The following is a 10,040-nucleotide window of genomic DNA, read 5'->3' on the forward strand; positions in this document are numbered from 1 at the left end:
TTTTCCCTTTCATTTTGTCATTGAGTCTTAAGCAATCACTCACATCAAGCATGCATGTAACAGTGGAGAAGAAAACTTTTAATAGGAACGATTGAGGTCAAAGCTAGTTTTTGAAAGGAATACATCATTTGTAATTTTTTATCCTGAAATTCTATGGAGGAAAAAAAGGACTTTTTGCACAGCCCTAGCTCAGAGGAGGGATGTCCAATCCAATATCGGTCAGTGAGCATGAGTCCTTGACATTTGAATAAAATTAGTCAAACTTTTTCTGAATTCTGATACTTATTTTGTTATATTTATACACTTCCTAAGGTCCACATTGCGTGACCCCTTCTACTATAACCTTTTTGCTGCTGTAACACCACAATTTCCCCATTGTCGGACAATAAAGGAATTTTCTATTCTATTCTATTCTTTTCTATTCTATTATAATTATGAATATCAGGAATAAATCCTAGAAATAAAGTTGTGGAGAAGTTTAAAGCAGGGTTATGTTACAAAATAACATTGCAACCCTTTAACATCTCACATAGGACTATTTAGGAAATCATCTGATAAGGAAAAAATATGGCATAACTGTTGACCTGCAAAAAAAATGATGAGATGTGTTGCTGCAAACGAAGGTCACAGGAATAATAATAGTAATTCAGAAGAAAATGCATAAATCTACAGCTCAGGTGTTTAAATGTTTTGATAGAACATTAATTAATTTCAGGCTTCGGGAATTTGAAGGAGTGGAAAATTAACAAATTTCTGAAAGAAAGACAAAAATAATTAATCTCTGCTCTTTGTATATTGTGTGATGGGGATACTTCTCACTCCACAGGAAGAAAGGTGATCAATAGTTTTGACTGTTGCACAACATAAAGAGATTACTGTTTAAAAAGATTATGAAGTGACTATCTGTAAAACCACAGATTTCAAATAGGCTATACTTTCTTTTAAGCATGACCTTTATCATATAGCGCCGATGATGTAACGGTATAGTTTTAAAGGTTAATAACCTTCAAACCTGTACTTTGAAACAATAGTCTAACCTGTTCCTTGGACAACTCCTCCTTGGTGAGACCGTTTATCAGAGTTTGGTTCCTTGCAGTTTCCGGGTTGTTTGTCTCTTTCTTTTTGGGCGGCTGAAAGACAAAATGTGTCTAAAAGGTTCAGTTTTTACTGGGGAGCAGACGTCGTTACTTTCCTTCATTAGATTAGCACCTAGCATTAACGGAGCTACCAATAATTTATAAACCAATCTGACTTTCAATGCATTCAAAACAACAAATACTTTACCATCTTTCACGAAGAGTCGATAATTAAGACAGAGAAAGGCGCTTTTTAGAGTATTCTTATAAACAACAGCTTGCAGCTACAGGTCAAAGTAAACTAACGTTTCCATAGTAACACCGCAGAAACATAAAACGTAACCAGCTTCTACGTACATTTTACCTACGTAGCGTACGTACGTCATCACATACCGCTTCTTAAACATTAAACCATTTGGGTTTAATGTTTAGTCAAACTTGGGATTAAAAATTACTCACTCAGGGGAAAAGTTATAAATTTGTTTTTGGTGGACTCATCCTCCGGGCAACAGGTGCTTTATTGGTCTTTTAAATCTGTTTCTTTTGTGACTGCTCCAGTTTCTCAGCCCCATCTTATCGTCTTTATGCCTTTTATTGGCTATTTGTACACAGTATACAGGGCTAAACGTGCCAGAGTAGCCTTAGAAATAAAAATATTGTCCTATTTATGCGAGATGGTTGAAACTGAATTGATAAATAGCATTTTAAATGTTTATTTGTGTCAGTTATTAAACTAAGTTTTATCCTAATTTGCTAATATAAAATTTAAGGGTCTTTTTATGTTAAAATCATATAAAATCATTCAAGCATTTACTTATTTCATACGTCCTGGGCTAAATTTATGTGTCTCTCCAGACCATAACATCATGATCTGAAAAATTAACCTTCACTTCAGATTAATTGGCTTAACAGCAGTTAGCACTCCTAATTGGGTTTATAAATAAAAGATTAATGCTGTACTGTACCATTTATGAAATAACAAATGAGATGGGAATGAGGCTTTTATTAATATGTTTGATGGAGAAATTAAATCATTGCTACATCCAATAAAGCTCGTTTGTTTCCAAAGCTAATATTGAGATTTCATTTCCTTTCTGTTGAGACTACCATGAGTTTGGTGCTTATGCTTCAGTGCAAGCTTAGATTGGAGATGAAGACACTTTCTGAAATTCAAGCTTTATTTGTTAAAAGAACAATAATGCAGAAACAACAAACAAAAAAATACATCATCTTAACACCACAATACAGGAGTTGATGCCCAAAAACTCTGACCACTCATCAGAATATGGTGACCTTTATGCCTTAGATGGAGACGTCGACAGCTGGACGATTGGAGACAACACTGAGAAAGATGAAAAAATTATTATTGCAAACATCAATATGTAAGAAATACAAACATAAAGAAAGACTGTGAAATTACCTTTTAAAGGCATAAACTGGGTGATTAGATCTACATTAATTACATCTACAAAAGAAAAACAGTATTTTAAATGATTCATTCATATTCATAGCCAAACTTGGAATGAATAAATCCTCAGAAGCAGATACCTTTAGATGAATCCATGTGATTATACAGCTCTTTTGAATTGTTTTTACCTAAGAACAAAAAAACATTTTTGTTAAGTAGTACAAAATTGGAAAGGGAAATTATATAAAGTTATAAACCTTTAATAAATAAATAAATAATCTGCATTAACTGACATGCAATGTATCCAGTCCCCTTGACTGTGATAGTGCTGACTACATCTTAGTGAACATAGGATATTGGTAATACATTTCACCTGTTTGTAATTTAATCTGGGTTTAAATTCAGCTGGTTCATAAACGCTTTAGAGGTTGTTAGAGTGCATTAGCAAAACAAGGCAGACAGTTTACTGATAAAGCTGCTGAGAAGTTTAAAGCAGGGTTGGGTTAAAAAACACGAGGGACTGCTGAAGAGTGAACATCAAAATACAGGTCATTATCTACAGCCTCCACATGCTCATCCAGGAGGAGTGTGACGTGCAGGTCAATTGCAATCAGCTGGTTTTTATTCAATATATTGTTAACAATTTGACTGCATGCTCTGATTGACTTGTCTTTGTAAAAATGCCTTGAGATGACATGAACTGACAATGTATAAGAAAAAATGATCAAAAATAAAACATTGTTCACAAGTGCTCAATTTCTGTTTATGCTACGTTTAAAACAAGAGTGTGTTTGTTTGCTTGTGTTTAGTCTAGGAATAATTGAAATAAAAAAGCAATTCCAATTTTCCCCCAGCCCTACTAAAGGCTGGGAACAAAGTTCACCTTCAAGAGGATGAGGACATGTCACATAATAATAATAATTTAACTTTAATGATCTCACATTGGAGAATTTACCTCTGCAATTAACCCATCTCCTTGGGGAGCAGTAGGCTGCCATCGTGGGGCGCCCAGGGAGTCTCGCTCAGAGAGCCAGAATGGCAGTCTTTGGGAGTGGGGCTTGAACTCAGAACCTCGGGATTCTAAGCTCTATGCCCTAACCACTAGGTCGCCACTCCCCTTGCTAAAATGGCCCAGTCAAAGTCCAGATCTAAATCATCTATGCACTGACACAATTTAAACTGAAATTAAGACATTTCTTAAATAAGAATCAGTTAAAATGTCAAGCCTAATACATCACTGTAAAATACAGTTTGTTTGTACTGTGACCAAATTTGAAAAGCCTCAATGTGAATGCTCTAACAAGACCCTATAAATACTCACACACAAACTCGTCCTTTTTATTGGGGTTAGCGCTCATAAAAGACGATTCTTGAAGTGGCTGCACGTCCTTTTCCGTCCTCCATTCAGACTGAGTGCTTTTTGAGGTAAAAGCTGATGCCTCACAGAGTCCATCATTGTTTTCTTTATTTTCTGACACAGACATAGCCGACTTTGCACACTGCAACATTCCTTCAGGCGGTGGAACTGGAAATACAACAGGGTCAGAGCTGACAGTTCTCTTGTTAAGAAGGATGACGTCTATAGGTCCTCTGATGCTTTTCAGATTGATCTGATACTTTGCTGGGCAGTTCGGCACCTGTAGAAAGATATATGCACACTGAATCATCTCATCTTCATGAAAGGGTTTAAGGACGGAGGAGGCAATTAGGATTCCTAATGAAGCAGAACTTACAGCTTTGGGAATGGGGACGTCCAGCTGAGTGCCTGCTGGGGCTTTTACTGCCAAGAGAATGTGACCTGAAAGAAAATCTGATTATTACAGTGATTTTTATGCAATATCAAGCAAGAAAAAGGCTCATTATTTTAACCCATTCAGCTGTTACATTCATCCAGTTGGGTTGTATCTGCAAATGAATCAGCAAAACATCCTCCAACTCTTACCAACACAATTCACCTATTCAGAACTCATCGTTCTCCTGCTGAGTTTTTTTTAAATACTTTTCTAAATAGTTTAATATCGCTGTAAACACCTTTTTTGTCCAAATCATGTTTATTTTAGTTCTGATATAACTCCAGATTATAGTATACATATTATATATCATACAAGTTGACTTTTTAAAACATATTATGCTTTCCTGTGCTAATTTCCTGTTACTGTTGTTTACTGTGAGAAAATTTCCCTGTCAAGTCTTTCTACAAAAGAGCCTGGAAGAAAAGGCCTCACCAGTGAAGCAACTGCAGATATCGTTATGGGTCACATAAGTCAGGGTTGATTTGAGTTAAGAAATATTAAGTAGAGAGATAAAGTCCAGCATCAATGCTAAAATGAAACAATCTGATCAATAACAATAAAGAACAAAACAGCTATTTTATGCTTATTTTTTAACAGCGGCTGCATATACTGCCAAACACTAACAAGTTTATGTATCAATCAAAAGGATATTTTTTCCAGGCATCCGTTTGGCTCTTGATGCTCTCCTCAGCCAAGATCAACTGCTGGTCCAGTATGCTTTCCACATACCTCAGGTCCTGGAGATCAGACTTCAGCCGTACGAGTCTGTTATCATCATGTGTCCCACTTGTAAAACAAAAAGCACATCTGTAAGGTTTAAGTTTTGCCTGGTTACCCTAAAAACACAGTCGTGAAAAAATAAGAATAAAAAATGAGTTGAAAAACGTACACCCATTTAACGTGGCACTTGGATATTTTAACAATAAGACCGATGCCCTCCAGCACATTTGTGATGTCGTAGATTCTTCTGATCTTCTTCTCACCCAGAGCCCTGAATGCCTGTGAAAAGTCACCAGCAGAAAGTTATCAACAAACTATCCACAAAAATAATTGTTCAGTTCCACTACATAAAAAAAATATAATTTTTATATAATTATACATAAATTATAATTTAGTTAATATTGTTAACTTGACAGCAGTTCCTGCACATTTTAATGCAGGCAAGTTCCCCGAGTTCTAAACCCTTTGTAATTATCTAAATAAGTCAAAAAATTCTTATAATAAATATCCTGTTTTCAATGGCTACAAGCCAAACATCATTATAATTAAAACAAAAAAGCCTTGAAAACATCAGTTTGTTTGAAATTAATATATTTAATGCTTTATAGATGGTAAATTGAGTTACTGATATAAAAGAGCTTCTCAATTATGTTTCATTAAACATATATATTCAATTGTTGGAACCCCTGATTTAATAAAAGAAAATCCAATAATGTTCAGATGAAATAACTTAAATCTGACAAAAGCGAAAGATAATAATTCTATGACAATTACTAAATAAAATTCAGACGTTGCTTTTTAACGATGCTTCAACAAAATGATTAATTCAAAAATGAACTCATGAAACAGGCCTGGACAAAAATAATGGTACCCATAGAAATAACTGAAAATGATGTGAAATGTTAAATCAATGTGTGTCCACTAATTAGAATCACAGGTGTCTACATTCTTGTAATTATTTAGTGGGCCTATATATAAGAATACGGGTAATTACTGTGCAAGAAAAGACCACTGTCCCAACTGTGAAACATGGAGGAGGCTCTGTTATGTTCTGGGACTGCTTTGCTCTATCTGTCACAGGGTGTCTGAATCTCTGCAGGATTCAATGAATCTTAAGGCCATCAAGAGAAATGTGCTGCTTAGTGTGAAAAAGCTCGATCTCAGTCACAGGTCATGTGTCTTCAACAAATTATGAACTCAAAAAACAGAGCTAAGAACAGCCAATAATGGCCAAGAGGAAAACATTGGACTATTCTGAAGTGTTCCTCTATGAGTCCTGACCTAAATCCTATTGAGCATCTTTGTGTGGAGCGTCTGGAAAATGTTTCCCCCCCAGCCATAGAGTTCCGCTTGATTTATGCATACATATAGCTTTATTATGATTACGCAGGGAGTATTACAGATTATATAGACACTGCTATGTAAGTAGAACAGGAAAGGAAAAACAGAAAAAAGGAGAAAAGATGTAAGAAAGAAGAGATGAAAGGGAGATAGAGATAAAACATCTTCAGTCTGCTTCATCAACTGCAAAGAGATGTAAAAAGAACAGCACAACCAACCGACATAGTATAATAAATACAATAAAGTAGTAACTTGATACCATCCCTGAAGTATATGTAGTATTATTTATTCTGGCATGTATACTGTGGTAGCTGAAGATAAGAATATGGGCTTTCTGTATGGAAGTGAGTCTTTAAGTACCTGGAGCAAACACCTGTAGTTGTTTGTGAGAGTGCACACGTGCATGTAAAGTTTATCCAAAGGAAAAATGCTCAATAGTGGTTGTGAAGAGCCAAAGAAGCGCCTCTACAGAGCACCAAGGCAGGCGCCGGGGGAAAATGTATCCTTCAAATATGAAGTGAAGCAGTTTGCTGAGAGGAGCAGAAGTCTCACTGACAGTTACTGGAATCGTTAGATGGCAGCGATTGCCTGAAAAGGTTATGCAACAAAATATTAAGTTAAGGATCACCGTCATTTCTGTCCACGCCTGTTTCAGGGTTTTTTTTTTGTTTTTTTTTATCATTCTGTTGAAGCATGGTTGAAAAGTACCATCTGACTTTCAGTTATTTGAATTTATTGAATTTTCATTTATTATTAACTTCTTTTTTCTACACTTTCATTTTGGAACCAATGCAAGTTTTTCTTTTATTGAAGAAGAGGCCCCAACAATCTTTTCCCTGCATGTTTGTGTGTATATTATATATATGTATGTATGTATGTAGGTAGGTATGTGTAACATATATATATATATATATATAAAAATCTGAAGAAATTGCGTTTAATCTCAACAAAGTACATAGACTACCACTGTAAACTCAATTCAGTAATTTGAATTGAAATGTTAAAAAAAAGTTAGGTTATTTCAAAAAGTTAGGTTAGTTATTTCAAGCATGTATTCTGGCATCTATTGATAATTGTGGCTTAAAGCTAATAAAATACAAAATTCTAATGGTATGAGTCAAGTAAACTATATTTATCCTAATAAATGTGATGATACATCGTACATATTCATAGTAAAGACTGTTGGCCTGACAGAGCAGCAGAGGGTCAAAGAAACACTAAAGGTCATTGCTAGAGAAACTGGCTCTTCACAGTGTGCTGCTGTATGCAAGCAGGCTGGGCAGCTGAGTGCAGAACAAGAGAGAGACAGCAAGCTGCTGGAACAAGATGGACCAGCAACAGGAGAGAATCTCCATTATACAGTCAGAATTGTGGGAGTTTTCTTCCGAATTGTGGGCTGCTGTTTCTGTTTGGGACGTGTAGTTTCAACCCATTTATTTTAGATTAGAAGTCGCTAACTAAATATGACAAACATAAAATAATAAAGTAGGTTAAAGAGAAGTTTTAGCACAGACTTGGGGCATGCTGCGTTCAAGGTTCAACGTACGTATCTAAGGTCCAGCTCCCCGTGCTCGGCCTCTTGCAGCAGCCTGATAAACCTCTGGGATATTGTGTTTAGGCTCCTGGACATCCTGGGCTTCTGTCTTGGGTCGAGAGTCGCTTCGTCTGGATTTTCTTCAGCATCCATCCTGTTGCACATGAACTGTAAAACAAGCAGAGGCGGAGTTCCTGCCTTTTGCTTTAAAACCGGGAGATTTTTTTCCCTTCAAAATAAAAGCCTGTTCGGGTATCCTCTGAATGAACTCTGACAACTTGTATGATACACGCATGAAAATAGTGCTTTATAACTTTAGCTACATCACACAGATACTTTAAATGTTTCCTGAATTATTTGGTTTCCGACGAAAACCTTGTCGCAAGGCTCTTCTTCCAAAAAAAAAAAAATAACGTGCGCGCCCCCACGAGGGAGCGCGCGCAGCAAGCACGTGTAGCTGTGAACTGAACCCAGGGTGTTTCTCTTTACCTTTGTCCTCGCCCAAAACTTGCCATTGTCTCCATGTGAAAGTTTCACACAGCACGTTTTGGGTTTATCCTAACTACTACAATCATACATTGGAAGTGGGACTATAGAATTATGACTAGATTTCGCTAGAGGTGTAGCCAGGCAATAATCAATGTACACTGAGGGGTGGCCAAAAGTGGATAGAACCTCAGGGTCAAGCCTAAGATGAGAATAACTATACTTTCCCACAGCCTTTGCTAACAAATAGACGCATATATTTAAAAATCCGTGCTTTGTAGATAAAAGGTATAGTGGATAAAATACTTTCAGGTTTGAGTTCTGGGGCAAACATCTTTTCCATTGTCATTACCTACTTTTATCCATAATCACTCTGCATCAAATTGATATTTTCAAGTACTAATATCTACATACATAGATTATTTAATACATTTTTATTAAAATAGTTATTAATCTATGATTTCACTCAAGACTCATAGACGACTTGCAGAGACAAATAATTTTCTCTTTACTCCATATCACATAAAATCTAGTTATGGAAAGAGCATGAATTCTGTACTTGTCATCTTTAATGTTAGTATATCAATGTGTATAATTAACCGCAGTGTTTTTGTTGTCAAGAAATTATGAATACATGAAAAAAATTGTAAGTAATGAATGAAAAATTAGAATAAATATTCCACTTGAGAGTATTACTGCTGCCACCATCTGTATTAGAGGGGGAAAAAATGGTAGGGGTGGCCACAGGGGTGGCCAATGATTGGCTAAGGGTGGACATGGCCACCCCTGGCCCCCCATCTAGCTCCACCCCTGGATTTGGCGATTTACCTGCACTATACTGGACTCAATACAACTTGCGACTGATAAAAAAGCGAACTAAGAAATGTGTCCATCTCTGGTCGAATACTACTTTCTAAAGCCTAATATCATAACAGCTGGGTTTATGCTAGTACTTTCAGTGAGGTTTACGAAACATATTACAAAAGTGGACAAATGACTCACATTTTATTGGAAGAATTCTGGTTCAGAGAAAAAGGAAATGAGGAAGCTGTGCTCTGATTGGTTAAATCTAGTCTTTAGACAGTAAACTCGCCTTTCGAATTCAGTGGAATAAAATATATCTCATAAACCCAGATTGTCTGTGAAACTGATGTATTTATAGATTTAGGTTGGTTGTAATCTATTTTTCTTTAAAATCAGTTTGATTGAGGTATCGATTATGTTTTCTAGATAAATAAATAATGTTTACTGTTACAGTGAATTTCTCATTGCATATAATTGTCCACTAAAATATTGATATCAACTTCAGCATAAAACCTGATTATTATTATTAGGCCTACTTAACTGAGAAAAAAATATTGATTGGAATTTCTGACCCTTTTCTAAGTATAAAAACAATCTGGTGTTTGAGAATTTATATTTTCAGTTATATGCTTGCATATGTGTATTTTTCTGGCATACGTTATTCAATAATATTGTTTGGAAAAGTGTTTAGCTGTTGCCCAGAAAATTCTTTCAAAGAAATAAGATTTAAGAACTGGGCTTAAAAATTACGTTTGAATGATATCCTGTGTAATCCCAACTTCAACCCAATGAGTTCATTCAATAGCTTTTTTGGAATTACATTTTTTTGTTAAAAGAAAGCTTGATTTAATTCTAAAACTATACTGTTTTGATTTCTT

At 35.6% G+C, this 10,040-nt stretch overlaps 1 protein-coding gene across 2 annotated transcripts; it reads right to left on the reverse strand.

The window, feature by feature from the left end:
• Positions 1–1,037: 1,037 nt before the first annotated feature.
• LOC107105075 (transcription factor E2F5-like) lies at positions 1,038–8,065 on the reverse strand. Of its 2 annotated transcripts, XR_001482322.1 has the most exons (9): positions 7,885–8,065; positions 5,167–5,276; positions 4,929–5,063; positions 4,710–4,753; positions 4,218–4,282; positions 3,806–4,121; positions 2,625–2,672; positions 1,285–2,541; positions 1,038–1,130 (listed from the first exon to the last, which is right to left on the reverse strand). XR_001482322.1 is itself a non-coding variant. In XM_015405191.1 (8 exons), exons 1-8 carry the CDS (start codon positions 8,035–8,037, stop codon positions 2,372–2,374), a joined length of 1,041 nt encoding a protein of 346 aa, XP_015260677.1. In that variant the 5' UTR covers positions 8,038–8,065; the 3' UTR covers positions 1,044–2,371. The 2 variants fall into 2 exon arrangements, 1 of the variants encoding a protein (XP_015260677.1); XM_015405191.1 differs by having other exon boundaries at positions 1,044–2,541.
• Between the last annotated feature and the right edge of the window lie 1,975 nt (positions 8,066–10,040).

The sequence above is a fragment of the Cyprinodon variegatus genome, unplaced genomic scaffold (assembly GCF_000732505.1).
Source record: "Cyprinodon variegatus isolate N-32 unplaced genomic scaffold, C_variegatus-1.0 Scaffold2047, whole genome shotgun sequence".
Classification (NCBI taxonomy): Eukaryota; Metazoa; Chordata; class Actinopteri; order Cyprinodontiformes; family Cyprinodontidae; genus Cyprinodon; species Cyprinodon variegatus.